The sequence below is a fragment of the Dermacentor albipictus genome, chromosome 1 (genome assembly GCF_038994185.2).
Source record: "Dermacentor albipictus isolate Rhodes 1998 colony chromosome 1, USDA_Dalb.pri_finalv2, whole genome shotgun sequence".
NCBI classification, from domain to species: domain Eukaryota; kingdom Metazoa; phylum Arthropoda; class Arachnida; order Ixodida; family Ixodidae; genus Dermacentor; species Dermacentor albipictus.
This window is the reverse complement of record NC_091821.1, coordinates 283854767-283877462: the sequence shown is the minus strand read 5'-3', so window position 1 is coordinate 283877462 and position 22696 is coordinate 283854767. Positions and strand designations below refer to the sequence as shown.

The 22696-nt window shown below is 41.9% G+C and overlaps 1 protein-coding gene across 4 annotated transcripts; it reads left to right on the top strand.

Annotated features, from left to right (window-relative positions):
- Positions 1-1424: 1424 nt before the first annotated feature.
- LOC135905464 (uncharacterized) lies at positions 1425-16546 on the top strand. 4 transcript variants are annotated; one of them, XM_070531370.1, is made up of 10 exons: positions 1425-1520; positions 3763-3951; positions 4311-4478; positions 4818-4901; positions 5691-5838; positions 6022-6102; positions 7944-8147; positions 9370-9529; positions 10276-10398; positions 11538-11841. In XM_070531370.1, the coding sequence occupies exons 1-5, from the start codon at positions 1496-1498 to the stop codon at positions 5729-5731; spliced, it is 507 nt and encodes a 168-aa protein (XP_070387471.1). In that variant the 5' UTR covers positions 1425-1495; the 3' UTR covers positions 5732-5838; positions 6022-6102; positions 7944-8147; positions 9370-9529; positions 10276-10398; positions 11538-11841. The 4 variants fall into 4 exon arrangements, with proteins under 4 accessions (XP_070387471.1, XP_070387473.1, XP_070387474.1 ...); XM_070531372.1 differs by lacking the exons at positions 10276-10398; positions 11538-11841 and adding an exon at positions 14254-16546; XM_070531373.1 differs by lacking the exon at positions 7944-8147.
- Positions 16547-22696: the final 6150 nt, after the last annotated feature.

The window sequence follows — 22696 nt, the reverse complement described above, 5'->3', positions numbered from 1 at the left end:
TATATATATATATATATATATATATATATATATATGTATATATATATATATATATATATATATATATATATATATATATATATATATATATATATATATATATATATATATATATATATATATATGTATATATATATAAGCGTATATCTGATATAGATGGTGTCTGTAGCCTCTAGACGTGCGCTAGTCAGGTGCAGGTGGAACATCCATCCGCCCTTGCTGCTTAGCCGCTGTGTGGAAAATGGCGAACTGCACCTCTCTTTTGATGCTGTAGGCATTCTTCGGCTAAGCTTCCCCCGAAATCTGCCTATCTGTTCGTCTTTAACACATATCTACGCGCTCCGTAGGAATACATGGGGTAACGTAACGCGCCATACGTGGGCTGAACCCGGTGTTAGCGCAATACCAGGCCGACCAAGGCAGCGGAGGTGAGTGGCCAATTTCGGTGGTAGTGCAATACCTCGAAAACCCACAGTTTAGCTGCAGCAGGCTTAAACCTATGCAAATTTCCAAGGCAAGAATGCTGCAACTTATACTAAAATGTAGGTAGCAATTAAGCTTGATTGGACGCCCCAGAAAAAGACTGATCCCACGCCCTCATAACCGCTAGCCACTGTTCCCCCACGAGGCTGCAAATAGTTCGTACTTCAAACTTTCCGTGTTACCTAAATGAGATGGTAATCAAAAAAACTAAATTATAAGCGCGTAATTTTGAACGTTTTCACTCGTATGCTATAGTGGAATGGTGAAAATCAAATTTTTTATTGAGATGAAATAAAACGAATGCTTCGCAGCAACTATTTATTGTCAAGTTTAAGTCGGCAGTGAAATCTCATGAGTAAAACGGGGTCAGCAGTAAAATGAACTGTACCGCAGACTTTTGAGGATTGAAATGCTCAGACTTCATATACTTTGTTCATTTCTGTTGCACACCTTATCGCTTCCTCCGATGAAAAGCCTCTTCAAGAACAGCAGACGCTCTGGAGGTATTAAGCACGACGCCATTTTGAAAAGGTCACATTGGCAGGCGGAGTAAAGGAGAGGAGTAACACAACCCCGCGCGAGCCGTACGTGTGTTGGTTGCCAACTGCTGTTTTTTTTTTAAATTTATATATGCGTTGATATACCATACAATGATTACTTACTGTCCAATAATTTCTCAGGGGAGTTTCCCTTACGTTTTTTCGCTTCCAAACATCCTTTTTCTCATATTTTTCTAGGCTGTGCTTCAGTGGCTTGCTTGCACGAAGAACCGGTACACATGGCGCAGACTAGTGCAGGCTCTCAACAAAAGGGAATCTCGGAGGGTTCCGGCACTTGTTGTGCATAAAAACAAGGCCTTTGAGATTGGCTAATGCTGGCAACGTTGTGCATGCAACAAAGTCAAGTCACGTCCAAAGAAGGCCAGTCAGCCGTCAGCGTTTCGCGCGTTTTCTTTATTTACCGCAGCAGAGTTTGCAGCGACCTCCGTTGTGGTATTTTGTTCCTCGGAGGCATGCCCTCGGAATCGGAAAAAGGAGGTGAGTGCATTTTATTTGTTAGTGAAATAAAAACCTTAAGTGGAGTAGTTTGTTGCGGTATTCTAGAGACGACTACTTGTTCACGCTTAGCGCCAAGTACTGTACCCTTGTGCACCATGTCGGCGAGTGACCGATGGTTTCGCCGCTTGAGGAACCGAAGAGTAGATGAATTCTTTATGATCCTAAATCCATCGCAAACTGGAACTAATAGCGAGCAGAATAATGTGCACCCATCTGGCTCTGGAGAGAGCACTTGACGCAATCAACTTGACGCTGCTAGTGGGAGCTCATTGTTCAGCGATGTTGCATCGGAATCCGACCAACGTGAGCGGCCCTGCATCGAGCACGACGCCGTGTTCTGCAGCAGTAGTTCGGATTCTGAGTGCCTACAGGAGCAAATGAAGCAAACGAATGTGCATCAAGAAGAGCAACCTGAGGTAGACGATGTCGCGCCGTTAAGCGACCAATTACAAGCATGGGCCATTCAGTACGGCTGTTCCCACAGCTCAGTTACTGCCCTTTTGAGAATATTGCGTGGTCATGAATGTTTTTCTTGTCTTCCACGATCAACAAGAACGCTGCTAGAAACGCCCAGAAAGTCATTAAACATAGTCAACATAGCTGGAGGGCGGTACTGCCACTTTGGTATCGTGCAACCTCTTCGTGAACTGCTAGATATAGCAAAGGATGTACCATTGGAGCTTGCTCTCAATTTTCACGTTGATGGGCTCCCTCTGGCAAAGAGCTCGAGAAAACAATTTTGGACAATACTTTGTCATGTAAAGAAAATCGAATCTCATGACCCTTTTGTTGTGGGTGTCTTCTTTGGAGAAAAAAAAACAGATGATGCAAATGAGTTTCTCCGTCAGTTTCTTGATGAAGTTAAGGAAATCATTAGCTCTGGCATCTGTTTTGGTGCACAGGTTATACCTATCAGAATAAATGCCATCATCTGCGATGCACCTGCACGAGCATTTATCCTGAGTGTAAGAAACCACACTGGGTACTACAGCTGTACAAAATGCACTGTGAAAGGCCTCTACAGTGAAGGGAGAGTGTGCTTTCCAGCAAAAAGTGGGAATCTGCGCACTAACACCACATTTCGAGGCCAATTTCAAGAGCAACACCATGTTGGCAATACAGTTCTTGAGGAGTTGCCACTTGACTTGGTCAAAGACGTGCCACTAGATTATATGCATCTTGTGTGTCTAGGAGTCATGCGAAAACTGCTTCTGTTGTGGTTTCGAGGTCCCAAGCAGATTAGACAAGGGGCTTCTGCACAAAATCGCATTTCAGGCAAGCAAACAGAGCTTTCTCTTTTTGTACCATCTGACTTCAATCGACGTCCAAGAGGTCTACATGACATAGATCGCTGGAAAGCAACAGAATTCAGGTTTTTTCTGTTCTATAGTGGGCCACTGGTGTTGTTTTCTGTAGTGCCACAAGGGATGTATGAAAACTTTCTGTGTCTTCATGTAGCAATAGCCATACTTGCATCACAAAGCGCAGTAGCTGCCGAGCTTGACTATGCTGAGGAGCTTTTGAAGTTATTTGTGAGAGGCTTTGCAGAAATATATGGGCAGCACCATGTATCCCATAATGTACATGGGCTATGCCACCTTGCAGATGATGTAAGACATTTGGGGCCACTGGACTCATGGAGTGCATTTCCATTTGAGAGCCACATAGGCACCATCAAGAAGCTTCTGAGAAAGCCGCAGCACCCACTGGAGCAACTGTCAAACAATTGCTGAAACAAAGAAGCTTCAGTGCAGAAAAAAAATGACTGTAAGCAGTTCCCCTTTGCTCACTGTACAACATCAAGATGGGCCTCTTGTGCCTCTTTGCCAAGGGGCACAGTTCAAAAAAGTGACGTTTCCGGAAGGAATTGTCTTAGACACTAGTAGGAGGAATAACTGGTGCAAGTTCCTTGATGGAAGTGTAGTTGTGGTGGAGAACTTTGCCCATAATGCACAAGGTATGCCATACATAATTGGAAGGAAGTTCCTGAAGAAAGATGACGTATATTTGACACCCTGTCCCTCATCAGCACTGGGAATATTGATTGTGTCCAAGCCTTCCTTGCTGCGGTGTTGGCCTCTGACATGGGTCTCGGAAAAATGCATGCGAGTTCCATTCAAAAAGAAGCTGGTTGTATTTCCTCTTGTGCATCTGAAGATGTAAATGATGAAGAAACTCCTGTATGTAGAATTGTACAATACGTATATTGTTTTTCTTTAAGGTGATCAATATGCAGTCGTCAAGTTTCCAGAGGAAGGCAACTCTGTGGCTCTTGTACATACCAAGTGGCTGCATGGCGATGTCTGCTTGTGGCCACAGGATTCCAAGAATGTTTCGTATTTAGCCAAATGTGGAGCCTCTCCATCCTCCAACTGGCAAGTCGTGCCATGTGTGCCCATAGACACATTCAGTAAGTTTTATATTTCTCTTCTAATTCTTTTGTAGCGTGTCTCATAACATAGTAATCATGTTCATTTTGGCAATGTACTTGAAATTGCAATGTGTGCACACATCTCTGAACTAAAAAGTAACTTTAGAAAGATCTTCTTTGGTGGCACAACTGTAGATTTTACATGCTTACTAGGTGACAATCACTTTTTCATTCAGAAATGAAAGCTCATATACGCACTGGCGCAACAATTTGTTTAAGGTTGCATGGTAACTCTAGATCTCGTAACATTATTAGAAAACTTATCTAAAATTACATTCAGTTGAAGAATTGGGGCAATGCTTGAATTTATGCTCATTATTATTTTTCACTTTCCGTAGGAACATATGATGCAGCGCGACAAAAGCTCAAGCAAGCTGAAGATGGGTCAGACTTGGGGAGTGAAGTGGACCTGGGATGGGGCAAAAGAAAAAAGCAACGAAGAGCCCTTAGCTCAAGTCCGGAAAGTGTGCAGCGACTACCACTTCCACCGCCCTCTATGATGAAAAGTATGTTTACTATTTGTTTTTCACACTAGCAAGCTTTGTTCACTATATTCCTCGTATTAATTTTTCTATGCCACATAATTTTTCCCATTAATATGCTAAGTAGGCCTGCACCTTCAAAGAAAACACATGTGGGTTTCCCTGGCAGGTGGGCAGTGACCTGCCATTTTGCAAATTCACCTCTACATTGTAAATTTTTGTACAGCTCTGTAAAATGAAGCTCTCTGCTTTCACTAGAAACTGGCGACATCTGAGCTTTGAAATCACATTGCATGTGGTTGGTACACTAAGGGATTGTAGCTTGTTTCTTGAATCCTTTCAATGTCGTTTTTTCAATTTTAGAAGCACAGAAGAGGGATGGGAGACGTATTCACAAGCAGTCATCACATGCATCAACATCTAGGGCTAATGATCCCAATATTTGCAGTAAGTCTGTGCCTTTTGATAATATACGGAATGCATGTTAAGAATGCTGTCATTGCAAAAAATTGAATATTGAGAAGGAACTGCTCCAAGATGATGTCTGGCAATGGCACAATAATCTTTACAAATCTACTGGTAGCATAGCATGTTATAGAAAAACAGTCAGCATAGGATGGAGCATATAAATAATTGACAGGGCATGTTTCCACTATGGCTTGTACCTGAAGCTGTTGTTGCAAAAGTGGAACATAAAGCAGTTTCTAATGGCATTTTAACGGCCATGCATTTTGATGCACAAAGTAAAATTGAGACAAGATTGACTGAGGATTGTCAACCAGTGTCTTATTTCTGGACACTGGCTTTTTTTTGGTTTACAAGAGCCCTTTGCTTTGGCACTTCGAGTTTCTTTAGAACACTAAAACCTATCAGTCAGTGTTAGAGACAACCCGTCATGGTAGCTCAGTGGCTGTAGCATTGTGCTGCTCAGCACAAGGTCACAGGTTTCACCCTGGCTTCGGTGGCTTTCTGGTGCATCATAAGAGCACCATGTTGTCAACATTAACTTGGAATCCCTCACTACGGTGTGCTCCAAAACCACGTCACAGATGTGGCATGCAAAACCCCAGTTACATTTTTTTTTAGTCTTAGACACAAGCTCTTGTACTTTGTGTACTTTCTTGATGATGGTCGAATAAGTTATCTTTACTGATTTTCCTTATGATTTGCTTGCTACATTATTTGATGCTTGTCAGTCATTCACATGAGTCGGTTTGTTTCCTCTCCTTTTTTTAGGTGATCCAAGGCGCAGTGCAATGTGCACAAATGTGTGCTAGCGAGACTTCAGAATCTGAGGGTGAGGCTGAGTCTGGAGGTGAACAAGATGCAATGCAAGAATCATCAGGCATTAAAAGATCGTTCACAGCTCACTCTTTGATGAAAAGTATGTAATCTAGCATTGTCTGTTTTCTTTCTTACAGAACCTCTTGAAGTTGTAGCCAAAATGTGTAAAACGTTGTCTTGTAACACAACTGGCTTCCTTTCACAAGCACTACTCAGCAGTAACACACCTTAAAGGCCTGCTGATGAACATGATTATGTATTTTTCTTTTTTTGTCGTGCGAAGGAGCAAGCCAAATGGGAAATACACAGTGCAACAATGAGAAGTGGCATTCAAGTCAGTCTGTTGCACCTATTTCAGATGATGGTAAGCATTTAAGAATTCATATTAAGCCAGAGGTTTCATGTGTTAGAGGATTGAGTAATCTTCCAAGTTGTCTAGAGTCATGCATTCGGAGTGAACGGAGCAAATTGTAAGCAAGACAGTGATGCAAACCATGGTCTAGATGCTCTAGGGAGGCCCTGCACAACCTTTAAGGAAACTTGAGCTACATCAATAGATTATTTTTCTAGATGTTCATCATTGCTTTCCATGTGTAAATATGTGAATTTGTTGCTTAGAAATTTTGTCCACTTTAGATGAACTATTAGGTTCAATAAACAGAACTGTGATATCACTTTTTATTTCTGAGTTACGAAAAACATAGTTTCATTTCTGAGAATTTGCGTTTTTTGCCAATTTTTATTTAACAAATTGACGACAAATAAAAATTCGCAACAGTCACTAGATCCTTTTTCTTTTCGATGTAACAAACCTCATCAAATTTGGTGCAGTGGTTTCCGAGAAAATCGATTTCTCCTTTCCCAGGTATTTAGATAGGAGCCTTCGAGCTAAGCTTCCTCTTAAGGGAGGCAGTTGCTCTTTGGGGCTCGGATTAATGTTACTATGGCCTAGAGCACCATTTGTGTACTCCGTTAACTTGTTGACTGCTGCTTATTGACTAGTGTATGAACGTCAACATATTTTGTTTGATGCGATAAAGTCGCAATGTAGACCAGATGCCCAAGCAGGAAGTTTGCTCCCTTTTGGTTTACTTTGGGCAGAGGAGCTGTGCAATAACCAGAAATGTTTTGGACTGCATTGTGTGCAGTAATGGTAGTGTTGCACAGCACACTTTCCATCATTACCGAATTTCTTGGTTGTGATTGGCTCTTGTGATTGGCTCCTTCCTGCAATATTGCGGGAGGGAGTCAATTGTGGTTGAGAATTTCTATCAGGATCGGGCTCAAGTCATAATAAAAAGTGGCCGTGTGACACCGATGTAACATCAGAGCCTTTCCTCATTTTTCATGAAGTTAACACGAAACATGATTGGCACTGCCACTTTAACAATACAGTACCACCTCTTTTTACACATGCTGCCATTATAATTGGTAGCACGGCAATTCCTGATTGAAATATTTGCTGCATTTCAGTAAGGAAAATGGTTTCGGAAATTTAATCAGATTACCCTATGAAAAAAACTTGCCTGTGCTACCTTTTGACACTGTTTTTCGCATAGCTTATAGATGTAGTGCCACCACTGTGCGGGTTTTGACTAAAAGTGGACAGAATGCTTGGCAGAGCAATGTTTTTGGGTTCCCAGAGCCCAACCAATGAACTCAATATAGCAAAGGGGCACTAAAGAAGCTTATTAAATTCTATTTCTTTATTGATGCTCTTTTAATAGCAAAACAACCACTCTTGTGGGCTTGGCAAGAATGAAGGATGGGTGACTATACTGTGCTGAAGTTCCACACCAGTCAACTGATTTTGACAGTTGGCTACGAGCTAGTTATTTATCAATGAAGGACTGCATCACACTAAACAAACCAAATGAAACCTGACAACTGCATGAATATTAACTGATCAGCCAGAGTACCCGCCGTGGTTGCTCAGTGGCTATGGTGTTAGGCTGCTGAGCACGAGGTCGCGGGATCGAATCCCGGCCACGGCGGCCGCATTTCGATGGGGGCGAAATGCGAAAACACCCGTGTACTTAGATTTAGGTGCACGTTAAAGAACCCCAGGTGGTCAAAATTTCTGGAGTCCCCCACTACGGCGTGCCTCATAATCAGAAAGTGGTTTTGGCACGTAAAACCCCATATATTATTATTATTATTATTAGCAGCCAGAGTGTCCTCACGCATTTTCTTCGTGAATTTCAGGCGTTAAGCAGGTCATCAGGCTTCTACAAACGGTAATCTTGAGAGTCGAGCACCTGGGAAGCCAACTAGACGTAATAAAAGCAAAGCTTTGTGACCAACAACTGCAGCCTGAAGCAGATTTGTTAGAAAAACCATTTTGTGACATCACGGAGTTCAAACTGTTTGATCAAGGCCTCAGAAAGTGATGCAATGAAGTCAAAGTTGGTAAGTGTTTTTAGTGGAGTATTGTTATACACGAATTTGATAAGTGTGAGGTTGACTGACACATCTCACGGTAAACTTTTCTAGGTTTCTATGTATGAAATAAGCAAGTATCCTTGCTTGTATATGTAGAAGGTTTTATGTGCGCTGCAGTTCTTAATTCCAGGTAGAAAAACGTTTTTTTTTTCTTCATGTACCTAAAGGCCCTTTTACAGGCATTACATAGGGGGTTACATATTACATAACATCACGGGGAATAAATAATGAAAATATGCAAGCGTGAAATGTACCTGGCTTTTTGCACTTAAAAAACGAAATGTAATGTATAATAGCCATATCTTAAGGGACTAATTTTGTGAACAGTGTACTTGTATATTCCTCAGATCCAACATAACACAGTACCTTTCAAAGTCAGTATTTATGTCAACTGGTCTTTTGCAAACCTGAAAATGGCTGTTTCCTTGAACAGATGGTGTGAGCAATTACTCATATCAGCAACTCGTGTGCGTGGACAATGAGCCCATTTCTACAGTTCTCTAGTGGCATTACCACTAGAAAGGTTCTACATGCCACTGTGTATTTGCATGACTACATATCTAGTGGCATTTAAAATGTACTGCACATTCATAATTTTTGTCATTGGTGGTACAGCAGTACATAATGTACAAAGTTTCAATCTTCTGAAAAGCAGGTTGCTACAAAAGGATTACACGCTTGACATATGCTGCCACCTGCACTCGGTTTTCCATTACACCAAATATATTAGCCTATCACTTCCGGTTTATTTACGAGAAGGATGAAAGTTGTCCATGGGTGTGGACAGTCAGACTGAAGAGGGTATAGCAATGATGTTAAAGGTTTTTGCAGTGCCATTGTAGTGCTTAAGTGCATAAATGAAATAAAACAAGACTACTACTTTGCCTGTCATTTGGAATTGCATTGAACTTTTTTGTGAGATACTAAGTGCTGACCTCTGAGGTATAAAACACCGATGAAAACAATGCCATGCTAGAAACTTGTAGCATGTTTGGTATAAGATGTAAATCTTGTTTAGGATTCTTTATGCTTTAAAATCTGCAATCATGTTTTATTGAACCTTGCACTGCAGCCTGAAACTCGCTTTCACTCAGTGGGTGGCTTGAAAATTCACCTGCTATAAAAAATTGCTTAGTGTTCTTTGAAATGTTTGTATTCCTGTAATGGTATAAAACCTTGTAAATTCCAGGTACGGGAACTCGCTGCCTTAGGAGGAAGAAATGTTAGTTTGTCTACGCGTCGCATTCTTGAAGCCCTGATGACCCAGGACGTGGCTGTTCAATATAGTTGGCTCGGACAAAAAGGAAAGAAGAAGTTCTTGTCGTTGACAACCTGCGACTTGATATATAGTAAGTACACTTCAGTATCCTGTTTCTGCTTTTGGCAAGTTTCTTCCCCTTCACCCTGCAGGGAAATGGACTTCTAGCGTTAAACTACACACATAATGTAGCTATCAGCAAGTTGCTGTGGTGCACCAGGATAGTTTTCTAAGGCCCTTCAACGCCTTACACCTTTAAGGAGTACTTCTGCTATTGACTTATAATCATTTTTTAATATTGTCTCGACAAGAACTGCGTGTGCACATTGCCTGAATACCAAATAAGCTCACATTAAAGAGAGCATGTGTACGATTGAGCCACTTTCTGTGAAGAACCACATAGGTGCATCATGCGTAATATAAATTGAACAAGTGCTACCTGTTGGCTGATAATATAATCAGGAGGGCTACACTGGGTGCACAAAACACCTTCAAAGGCCATGTGTGGTTTCTAGCCACATGTCTGAAACATGCAAGTTGTGAAGTTTGAATTTTTCTCCACTATTAAGCAGACACTATTTGCTCTTGCTATATAAAATATTTCATCACTGGCTTGCTCATAAACCTTTGCCTCCCATCATGGCCAGATAAGTAACATAACTGAATTAAATGTATATTCTGGAATATTTTTTATTGACAGCTAATATACAGCATTAAATTGTGTAAACTAAACTGCAAGCCACTCATCTTTTGTTACCCTTTCTGTTACGACCCTGCTCTCTTTTATGCCATGACTGACTGTCAAGATAACTACAGAGCATCTCCTTATTGTTGCAGAAAGTGTTAAGTGCACATTTTAAACTGTAAAAAGAAGTGAAGTTGAGGACGTTGTAAAAACGTGGCTCAGACACGCTGGGGAGAAGCTTAGAAAGAATAACAAACAGTCTGAAAAAGTCACGGGTGAGTATTTCTTCTGATAGGTTCTCGTAATTATTAAATTTAGGTCTCCACCTAATAACATTTAACTATTAAATATAATTCAAAGGTTTTCCTGCAGCTGATCTGATAAGTGCTTAAAAATACATTAGTTTAACATTATTTAGTGGGATAAGCATCCAGGCTACAGGTTTTTTTATGCTGGTACTCTTCTGTTTGCATGAAGTGTCCACTTGCCGTATTTATTCGAGGAGAAGGCGGGGCATTTTTTCTGAAATCCTCAGTCTAGAAGTTACCCCTTACCTTATATGCGACGCTGCTAGATTAAGTGACTTATTCAATATGGCGGTAGCGGTGCCAAATCTCTGGTGATCCTAATTTTAGACATCAGCGAGAGGTGTAGCAACTAATAAGCTTTGGCAGGTTAGCCAGTATGGTATTCTGTGCGTACATTCCATACTTATTATATGAAAATAAAATTTAATAATGAAGATGAAGTGTGGGTTTACGTGAATTTCTCCTTCAAATGTGGCTTCTGTGGCAGCACGCACCACACTGCTAGGATACCACACCATAAGGCAACATCCGCATATAATCCCAACTGGTCATTCAGTTTATTCTGCTAACTTTCACCGCCGACACCTCAGGAGTAAGATGAGGCGCTGTGCTTTTTGGTATTTCTAGCGAATGCCGATGGGTCTCAATAATTCGTCGACTACTGTATGTCACCTTATATTATTGTTCATACTAGTTTTTTTTTTCTTGGGTGCCCCAACTGCACCCTCACCTTATAATCGAATAAGTATGGTATATGCTTAGAACTACAGAAAGTTGCACTAGTTAGTTTGGTAGGGGTTCGTTGTGACAGAAGGTAAGGCATAGACATGAACACACAAGAAGAGAACCAGAAAACTCAAACGGCACTTGTGTTGTCTGGTACTCTTGTGTTTTGTATCTCCACGCCTTACCTTCTCTCACGAAGGTATATGCCTTTACTTCCTCCTCATTGAGAGTTAATTTCTGAAATCTCCCTTTTAATTGAAGAGTACACCTTGAATTGCCAAGTTAAGTTACTGGCATGTCTTTTCACTTGCTTCCCTTGTTTCTCTTGTAAAAGTAAGTCAGAGACGCTGAATCTGTGATTCATTGTGTGTCTTTTCTAGAGCTGCTGGAGTGACAACGCAGGCGTCACTGAAGTGCAGCATGTTTCAACCACAGCATGGAGGACTTTTTTTCCACATTTTGCTGTTTTAACAATAATTTCGTCATTATAATACTCATTTTTACTTTTCCGTTCTTTAATATTTAAAGATTGTATTTTAATTCCTCATTTTCTAGTCATTTTTAGTCAGTTACAGTTTATTACTCATTTTTGCATTGCTGTAGCAGGAAGACAATTTTTTCGTGCATTAAGAGTGATGCCTTATGTATTCATGTTTTTTATAATAAATTTTATATTTAAGCTTTTGCGAGCCTTTCTTTTTGCAAAAAGAAGTATGTTACGCATTGCGTTGTGATGTGTACATGAGATATTTAAAGAGTAGGTCAGCAGTGATATTTACACGAATGATTCCATGGTACAACACCACCATATAATCACAATTCATGGATTCTTTAGAAGTGGACGTGAGCACGTCTTGGAAACATGCCTTAGTTGTCCGGAGATGGTCCTGGCAGAATGTCAAAAGAATGTTCACAGTATGCGATTTGGGGAAAGAAATGGATTTGGGTCGGCAGTGACATTTACACATGTAATTGCATTGTACAGCACCAGTATGTAATCACATTCACGGCTTATTTAAATGTGCATAGGCACATCCTGGAAAGGTACTGGAATGGTCCAGAGATGATCCTGGCATTATGTCCAAAGAATGTTCACAGTATGTTCTTTGGACGGACAAATGGATCCAAGTAGGATCAGTTGAGGACATTTTAGGATGGCCTGAGGATGTTCAAATATCCGCGATTCCACATCCTGCGGACAACCTCAGGATGTCTTTGCGTTGTCTGGGCGTCTTGGGTTTGGGATATACGGTCTCACGTTTACTTTTACATAGCCTGCATCCAGAGAGGTAGGCACTTCGCTTGTTCCAAATGTAAGTATGACAAGTTTTGTTGGGATCTCTTGGTCATTTCTGCGAATGACTATTTTTTGTACTTTTGTCACGTTTTGCTCCTGGAAACCCTCAAGGAGTTCCTCATCGCTCAGGCCAATGAAGTCTTCCTCTGATATCACACCTCGGCTTGTGTTCAGTGTTCTATGCGGTGAAATTGTCACTGTGGCGTCGCCAATACTCGTAAGTTCCGATAGCTTTTGCGCTTGATCTTTAACATTAAGTTCTAGGAGTAGGTCCCCGCTAGACATTTTTGAAGCTTTATATGTAGTTCCGATTTTGTCATTGAGACACTTGGCCACCAGAAAGGGAGATAGCTTTCTTACTGGTATGTTATTTTCACTGTGGACAACATAGTATTTGGGAAATGACGGGGCGTTGCTCCGAAAGGAGAACTGGAACAGTGCTTCGGTGCGGCATCTTTTCAGACGCCGATCATAGACAGAAGATTGCGCTGCCATAAGAAAATTTGTTTGTTCGGCAACAGTGCCGACTGCCCACCATGAAGCCCAACGAGGAGACGTGGAACGGCTTGTATACAAGTACCAACTCGCCCAAATGTCGATCCTTCTTGTATACAAGCTTGCCAGATGCCAGTCGTACGCCATCACTTAACCAAATATGGTGTACCCAAGGTAGGATAGCCACACAAGGTTAACCCTTGCCGCCAAGGAGAAAGGAAGTAAACAGAAGAGAGTAGAAGATAGGAAAGGCCAGAAAGTGAGAGAGAAAGACGAAGATTCGAGGAGAAAGAGACAGCAAGAGGCGACTGCCGATTTCCCCCGGGTGGGTCAGTCCGGGGGTGCCGTCTACGTGAAGCAGAGGCCAAAGAGGTGTGTTGCCCGGCATCGGCTCAACCCACATGATCCCCCTTTCCCCGGACATGGCTAAGCCGCGCACGGCTACACGCGGGAGGGGAGGACCCTCGTGTGCTCGGGTACGTGGTGTCGCAACACACCAAACGCCTGCTGACGCAGACGCCCCTGCGGGGATGTCAAAGATGCTGGAGACGGAATAAAGATGCAGGGAACAGCCTCTGGACGCAGTCCAGGTTTTTTTTCGGGTGGTCCAGGATTACATCGCCTCTAAACTCGCCGTAGTATTTATCCCGTCTCATCATGTTGCTCGTGAAGTGCTTCTCACAGACGTAATCTCTCCACGTGAGCTGGCGGCCGCCCCAGGAATCGCCGCAGCCCTTGGTTGCAGACTTTCAAGGTCATTCGAAGCTTTGGTTATGCTCACCTTTTCCCTCCAAGAGTTGTACTCGCTAGCAAATTCTGAAGAGCAATTGCGTGTAGCAGCGCTGTTAGTATTACGGTCTTCTAACAGACACCGATAAGAACTGTTGCTGTTTGACTTGTAAGGGTGCACAAACACAACGTTACGGTGTGCCCACTGAAGCGAACATCCGTGTCGTCTGCTTGTCGTCTGGTTTGAGTGGAAGACGCGGGCGCCGCCGGAGAGAGCGCGCCCGAGCTGTCCGCCCGACGCCTGTTTTTCTTTTTTTTTTTCCGCTACGGCTTGCACGACGCAAGGCGCCGCCCACTGCATGCGTCCCCGTCGGCGTATGCTATTTTTGCGACTTTATCTGGTCGCAAGCGCGCGCCCTCGCTGACAGGAGTTTTAATTCCTACATGTTCTTCCTCCGTGCTTCACACCTACCCGACTACTATTTACAACGCCAGCTGCACGCTGAACTTCCAGTGGGCATGTTGGAGCAGCAGGAATGCAGCCGGCCATACACTTGTTCCTTTTCTTTGTGCAGTTCGCTGCACTTTCATCGGGATGGACCAGCTGCCCGACGGTGACCAGCCGACTTGCTGTGACGCTTTCAGCTTTGCACTGCGCAACTGCGTCGTCAGACCAACTTCACAGAACCAGAATGGCATCATTCATATCTGATGCATTGTCAGACACCCAATGTTCTGCTTTGGCGTATAATGCTCGATGCACAATACCGGAAATGTTCACCTACGCACGAGTCTGGAAACGACTAAATACCATACTGCAAGGCGACCCCAAAGAAGAATCAATTTTATCAATCACCAATAGAGGCGAGACATTAACAGATACCCAATTAGCAGATTCCTTTAACGAGTACGTCACATCATTAGTCAAGAGTAAGCACGATCCCAAGTGCCTTGAGCACCTAACAACATGAATAATTGATAGTGCATTTTTGTTTCCCACTACAGTGCACGAAATTGTAAGTTTCGTCATGTCCCTGCGAAATCGTATGTGTACCGATGCTGATGACTTCCAGATACAACCTGTAAAATATGCATTCAATATAATTGCACCTATCTTAGAACATGTAGTCAACCTTATGTTTTCCATCGGCACTTTTCCCCAAAGGACTTCAGACATCAAAAGTGTCAGTGATATTCAAGGGCAGTGATATTAACGACTTCTCTAATTACAGGCCAATTTCAATTATTCCCGTGTTTTCAAAATGCATTAAAAAGTTGACATATGAACGCATATCCAGCTTTACAATAAAGCACAGCATTATCACGCTATGTCAGTACGGTCTTAGGAAAGGTTGCTCAACCGAAACGGCCCTTCTCATCCAAAAAGAACACATTTTGCAGTCCTTTGAAAATCGACTATGCACACTAGGCATATTCATTGATTACTCCAAAGCATTCGACTCAATTAATCACCAATCTTGAGAAACTGGAACATTATGGCTTTAGAGGCACTTTCCTAACACTTCTCACATTGTATTTTCATCATCGTCGGCAGCAAACCACTGTTAACGGTTTTCTATCTGAAGTAAAACGAATTCATGCTGGTGAGCTTCAAGGCAGTATTTTAGGCCCATTACTCTTCAACAAATATGTGAACGATACAGGAAACATAGACAGAAACACAAAATTTATTATATACGCCGACGATACAAGTATTTTCATAACAGGGTGTGATCCGTCTAGCCTCATAGAAAAAGGCAATGTGGTGTTAAATAAACTTCACGCTTGGAGTGTCGCTAACTCATTAAACTTAAATGCTGCAAAGACGAAAGCAGTTTTATTTCACCCTCAGCACAAAGCACTCAACATAACCAGCAGTCTAAAAATTGGGTCAACAGATACACCAATATCGCGCGAAGCCAGAAGCCTTGGTGTTGTTTTTGAAGAACACATGACGTGGACAGTTCAAGTAAATGAAACATTAAATAAACTTTCAGAAACTGTAGGGGTTTTGTGCAAATATTGCCACATCCTGCCTCAGAATCTAAAATTGTTAATTTACAAATCCCTGTTTTTGTCAAAATTATTGTACTGCTATTTAGTCTGCGGCACGACAACACAAACAAACACTCGGAAACTACACAAACTTCAAAAGAAGGCCCCTTCGCAACATCGTTAATGCTGCATACGACACACACACGGAACCAATCTTTAAGGCCCTAAACTTATTACCAGTAAATGAGCTTTACCCTATAATGTTAAATAAACGCTATAAATTGGAAGTGAAAAATGACAATTCATTTCTTACTGAATTGTCCGGACTACGCCGGCTTGAGCATGCCCGTACATTGAGAATGCGTGAGCTTTGGAAGGTGCCTAGAACACGTACAAAGTACGGTACTCAGATGTTAAAATACCGGATACCTGCGCTGTTTAATAATCCAGAGTCCCAAATATAACACAATGTCACACCTAATTGTTTTATTTGCTTTGCTGTGACGTTCTATTTACCGGTGCTTTTTGCTTTCGCAATAGAATGTGTAATCTCATGCAGTATTCATGTACTCATGTGACCCTGTCGTGTGTTCAAGCGTTTTTCTTTCTTATTCTATTTATTTTTACACAATGAGTTGTTGTTATGCTTCTTTTACTAGTATTTATGACAATAGCAGCTGATTTAAGACCGTAAAAAAAAAAACACCTGACTTCTGTACACTGTTCGGTTTATTTATGTTGGCGTGCTGTATTTGTTATGCGCCTTGTCTGCCAGTATTCGGGGGTGCAGACCTCGTCAAGCCTGATGAATGGCTTTTTGTCTGTACCCACCAAATGTCTTTGATACTGAAATAAAAATGATTGATTGATTGATTGAGTTCTGCTTCCTCATATTGATGCTTCACTATCATCAGTGCCATCACACCTACCCGACTATTTAAAACACCAGCTGCTAGCTGAACCTTCCTGTGGGCATGTTGGAGCAGCAGGGATGCAGCCGGCCATAAACCCGTTTCATTTCTTGGTGCAGGTTGGCGAAGCTCCTTCTTACTATTGTGAAAAATCGAACAATGTGTTTCTGCTGCTCCTACCATGCCCCAGTGTTTTTTTCACCATTACTTCTGATTGTTTCAATGTTATCAAACTGCTAATATTGTGTGGGGACATAGAAGAAAACCCTGGACCTGATGACCTGAATTTACCACCGGAGTTAGCAGTTGTTGTTAAGACTATTGTTGCACATGCTGACTCGCGTCATGATGAACTAAGGATAATGCTTGACGATGTCAAAAAAAGTCAAATCGCCCTAGAACAAACTGTGTCTGACATTAACGCTAGACTTGCCATCGTAGAGGACCGCATGAACAAGTTAGATGAGTGCCAAACTAATGAACTGTAACAAGTAGTTGCAGACACAGTTCGCGAAGTAGGTGCCGAACTTCGGAGCAGGCCAGATGATTTTGAATACCACGCATGTAGGTAGAACCTAATTTTTTACGGTCTTGCTGACTCGTCAAGTGAATTCTGGGCTCAATCGGAAGAAAAAGTTAAAGCTCTTGTATGCAGTAGCTAAGGTAAGCAGTTATTATCTGATAGTATATCTCGAGCCCATAGATTAGGAGCATACGTAGCTGCTAAATGTCGACCAATAATTGTAAAATTTACAAGCTTTAAAACAAAAGATGCTATATTTTCTAATAAGGGCAAACTTAAAGGATCAGGTGCAAGCATTTCTGCATACTTTTGCAAGGCAACCCGTAATTGCCGAAAGAAACTTACCGAGTATGGCAAGGCAAGCGGACAGCCCTTTTCCTTGCGACACAATAGAATGTTCATCAACAAAAAATGCTTCGTGTACTCCTCGCAAACCAATACTGTGTACGAAATTCCCCAGATTGCACATTGTTTGCAGCTTTCATCAATTGCTTCTACGTCACGGCAGGATAACCTGCCAAAGAGATAGCACAAGTCTTCTAAGAGGGGCGTGCCTACCATGGGCAACATATCTTCTGTCTTTATAAACATTAGAAGCGTCATACAGAAACGAGATATTTGTCTTCTATCATTGATGATTGTGCTGCAGATGTGGTTGTACTGACAGAAACTTGGCTTTCAAGTAATATCGCTGACAATGAAATTTTACACTGTCACAATGATTATAAATTCATTAGATCTGATCGAAGCGGCAGAAAAGGCGGTGGTGTACTTATTGCAGCATCAGCGCGTCATTTCTGTCAAGATATTCCAGTCACAGTTCCACTAGAAATTGTGTCCACATGCGTTCGTTTCGGACGTCACGAAGTAATTATTTGTGCCTGTTACCGTGCATCTCAATCTTGTTCGACGTTCTGCGATTCTTTATATGGCGCTTTGAATAACATGGGATAAAAATAACATGAATACCGTAGGATAGCAGCCATGGCTTTATTTGTACGCATACTAATGAAAGCTATGATTTTGTTAATCTCTTTCATGATTTCAATTTAACCCAATTAGTCAAAAAAACCTACGTGAGTTACTACTACCTCATCAAATGTGCAAGATTTAGTCTTTGCTTCGTGTTGGGCTGCTGAGCACGAGGTCACGGGATCGAAGCCTGGCCACGGCGGCCACATTTTGATGGAGGCAAAATGTGAAAACACCCGTGTACTTAGATTTAGGTGCATGTTAAAGAACCCCAGGTGGTCAAAAATTTCCGGAGTCCTCCACTACGGCATGCGCCATAATCAGAAAGTAGTTTTGGCACGTAAAACCCCATAATTTAATTTAATTTAGTCCTTACTTCAATCCTAAATGTGTTTTCAGCATTTACATATTTGTCTGGGCTAAGTGACCATTGTATCCTTCACTTTCTTTGCAACTTTCCTTTCGAGCGAGCGCCACAGCACAGAAAAATCATAAGAGATTATGCTAGAGCGAATAGCGCTGCTATTGACGTCCAAATTCAATCTTTTTGCTAATCGTTCCTGCGCTTTTACACGTATAATAGTGTAGAAGAGAACTGGGCAACTTATAAAATAAGAATGCTTTCCCTTTTCGAGAAATATGTGCCTTTGCATAACATTCACTCCAAATTTCGCTCTCCTTGGTTCACTCCACTGCTCAGCCATCTACTAAACAAGAAAAAAAGAAATTCCAGAAAACCAGTATCAAGTGATATCGCTGAGCACTGGGCAGCTTATCAAAATTGCGTCTCTGACTACAAGGGTGAACTTGAAATGGCCAAATGCAATTTCGTTTTGAGCACTCTTCCTTCGCTGCTTCGAAATAAACCGCGTAAATTTTGGGAAGTGGTTAGCGGTAAACCGAAACAATATATCCAACTATCTGATGAAACGGGGAACGTCATATCTGATATGTGCTGTGTTGCTCTGCATAACATATTTAAAGGTTCGTTTTCTGATGATCAGTCTTTTTCATCACCCGTATTTAATAGCCCCTTAATCCTGGATCTCTTAATCATTCACTGCGTTGGAATAACAAAACTCATAGAGAATCTAAAGGTATCTGCACCTGGCCCTGATGAAATAACTGCTCAGTTTTCGAAATGCACTGTAACCAACTATAGTCGGATACAACTTTAGAAAAAAGGGGGCGTTTACTCCTCCGAGGTGGGTGCACACAAGCATCCACCAATGGGCGCGCACTCTGGACCGACGTCATGCGCCGGACGGCCGGTGACTTCGCCGCTTCGGTCATCTGGGCGGAGCCTCCCCTTTTTTCTAAAGTTGTATCCGACCATAATCTATTATTTTATCGAAACTTTTCAAGCAGTCTTGAGAATGCGGTGTGCTGCCAAACGACTGGAAGGCGGGGAAGGTGGTGCCTATTCCAAAACAAGGTAACCCTTCATGCGCTACCAACTACAGACCCATCTCGTTAACCAGCATTTCCAGGAAACTTCTGGAACACATCATTTTCTCTAATCTCATACTTTTCCTTGAATCTAAAAACTATTTTTAGCAAATATAAGCACGGTTTCCGAAAAGATTTTTCATGTCAGACACAACTATTCATGTTAACTCATGACCTGTTCTCATCTCTAGACAGAGGTTCTTCCATTGAGTCTCTCTTTTTAGACTTTGAAAAAGCTTTTGACAGAGTATGCCATCGTCGCCTTCTGAAATTAGGCAGACTTAACCTTGACCCTCATTTACCTAAGTGTATTGAATGCTTTCTCAACAAACAAACTCAGTTCATATCCGCTAACAATTCCGTTTCACCAACCTGTTTCATAACTTCCAGTGTGCCACAAGGCTCAGTCCTTGGGCCTCTCCTATTTCTTATTTAGATTAACGATCAGCTGGAGAAATTGACATCCAAAATCCGTCTTTATGCTGATGACTGTGTTATTTATTGTGAAGTAACTAACCCAGATGATCCCTTTTTACTTCAATCTGACCTTAACACCATTTCTTCATGGTGTAACCAGCGGTTAATGAAATTAAATGTCAACAAATGTAAAATTATCTAATGTTCTCGCAGTAGTACTGTTTCTACATACTCGTACAAAATTAACAACTCTACTCTGTCCTCTGACACTTCCTATAAATATTTAGGTGTTCACATTACTCACATTCTGTCATGGCAAACTCACATTGAATACATGGCAAACTCTGCCAATTGAACACTAGGTTTTTTATGGCACAATTTTTCTCGCGTGCCCTCTTCCCTAAAACTTGCATTATATGAAACATTAGTAAGGTCTAAACTAGAGTATGCTTCATCAATTTGGGATCCATCTACAACACAGCTAACATACTTACTTGAAGCAATTCAGAACTGCTTTGCACGTTTCATTGTGCACACTCCAGAACAAAGCTTAACACGTTTTTAAATTACTAAATGTGCATATTATATGCTCCTAATCAAGTCAATAATATTATAATGGAAACATTTTATTCATTACATAAAATAATTATGCAGCGTGTGCCACAAAACCTGGCAGTAAGCAAACCTGGGCATCGCAGCAGTCGTTATGGATAGCTTTTTTAAACATTAGAGGAGCCTATGATAATGTAAACCGAGAAAAGTTATGGAGCAAGTTGAAGGAATATGGTCTAGCTAGAAAGTTGGTTGGATTCCTACAAGTTTATACAGATAATGAGGTAGAGATAACATGGGAGGGAGAAACTACAACGCCAGCTAAAATAAGTGGTCTCAGGCAGGGCTGTCCATTGTCGCCCCTGCTTTTTATGATTTACATGAGCCAAGTGGAAAAGAGGCTAGAACAGAGCACAATAGGAACCGACATAAGCCATATGCTGTAAGGGCAGAAGGTAGCTCAAGTACTAGCCGGACTGATGTATGCAGATGATATTGTACTGCTTGCTGACACCCGAGTAGGGCTACAGGAACTAATGAGGATATGTGGAGAGGAGGGAGAAAAAGTGGGACTGCAATTCAGTAGAGAGAAGTCTGGGATAATAGTATACAATGAAGGGGGGAACCATTGGAAATACAAGGCACTAAGATTGATCATGCTGAAAAATACAAGTATTTGGGCATATGGCTAAACGAGGGCAAAAAGTACTTGGAAGAACATGAAAAAATTATAATTGAAAAAGTGAAAAGAAACTCAGCTGTAATGAAACACAAGGCACTATGGAACTATAATAGGTACGAGGTGTTTAGAGGGCTATGGAAAGGGGTTATGGTACCTGGCCTCACATTCAGAAATTCAGTACTGTGCATGAAATCAGAAGTTCAGGCATGCATGGAAACAAGACAGAGAAAAGTGTAGGCAGGTTGGGCTTAGGAGCTCACGGGAACACCCCAAATGAGGGAGTGCAGGGGGACATGGGATGGACGTCATTCGAAGGTAGAGAGGCAATAAGTAAGCTAAAATATGAACAGAGACTCGCAGCCCTGGGGAAAAAAGGTGGGCGAGAAAAGTGTACAAATATCTATACATGAAAAGTTTGAACACGAAGTGGACACTCAGAAATAGGAAACTGAGGATTAGATACCTACAGCCGAGGGAGGGGGTCCAACATGGTTCTAGAGTGGGAAAGGAGACGAAGGAGACGGAAAGAAAAAGGTGGGAAGAAAAAATGCTCAGAAAGCCAGTGTTAGCTATGTATAGGACACAAAAACAGGAGATAAAGAGAGAGCTCTTATTTGATAACTCGCGGGGCAGCTCACTATTATTCGAAGCTAGGACTGGGGTTTTGAGAACGAAAACATACAGGGCTAAATTTGAAGACGTGGACCTTTTATACACAGCTTGCGGAGCCAAAATTGAGACCACAGAGCATACAGTGCTGAGATGCACAGAACTTCGCCCGACTCTGGCTGGGGGAACAGTGACAGATGTGGAGGGGGCATTACGTTTTTCCGGGGAACGAGGACAGACGAGAAAAGAGTGGCAGTAACGAAGGGGAGGCTAGAGGATTGATAGAGGAAGTCAAGGGAGAGTTAATACCATAAATCAGGGAGCTTGTTTTCTATACTATCTTCGATATTTATTTTGGGAGGAGGAGGAGAGTGAAAAATAGTTTAAGGAGAAGGGGATACAAAGAAAAAAAATAGGAGGGGGAGTATAGGGCTAGGCGGCGCCAGCCGCCGCCCGTTACAAAGCGTGTAGCCGCCATTCATGCACCGATTTTCGTCGTTCCAGTCGCAGCATGTGAAACAGCTGTCAGGCTGATGCCGCGTCTTAATCGTTTAACTGCGTCAGGAAAGCATGTAGGTAAGCGTGTAGCAGCAGGCACGGCGGCACTGGCTGTTGTTGGGAAAATTCTCAAGATACGCTCTTCTGCGCAGCGATGCCATTTGTCTTATTAAAAAACAATGCAGGTGCTGATTAATTCATATGCAGCAAGGCTGTAAAAAAGCAGTAGCACATCTGTTCTTAGTCATGGTCCTTAGAAAAAAAGCGCGATATAACCCGATATGACGGGACAGTTGTTACGCCAGTGATTTCTTCCGTCCTCGTTCTTTCACACATATTTCCCTGAACTAGACTACTTAATGATTCTGGACACGCACTGACGATCCTGACACTCACATGAGCAACTCTAT

Bases quoted from the DNA above. Each gene is read 5' to 3' on its own strand.
- LOC135905464 (XM_070531372.1), top strand. From the start codon at position 1,496: ATGCCCTCGGAATCGGAAAAAGGAG. The intron at 3,952-4,310 runs GTAAGTTTTATA...CACTTTCCGTAG, and splicing joins TGTGCCCATAGACACATTCA to GAACATATGATGCAGCGCGA. The intron at 4,902-5,690 runs GTAAGTCTGTGC...TCCTTTTTTTAG, and splicing joins TAATGATCCCAATATTTGCA to GTGATCCAAGGCGCAGTGCA.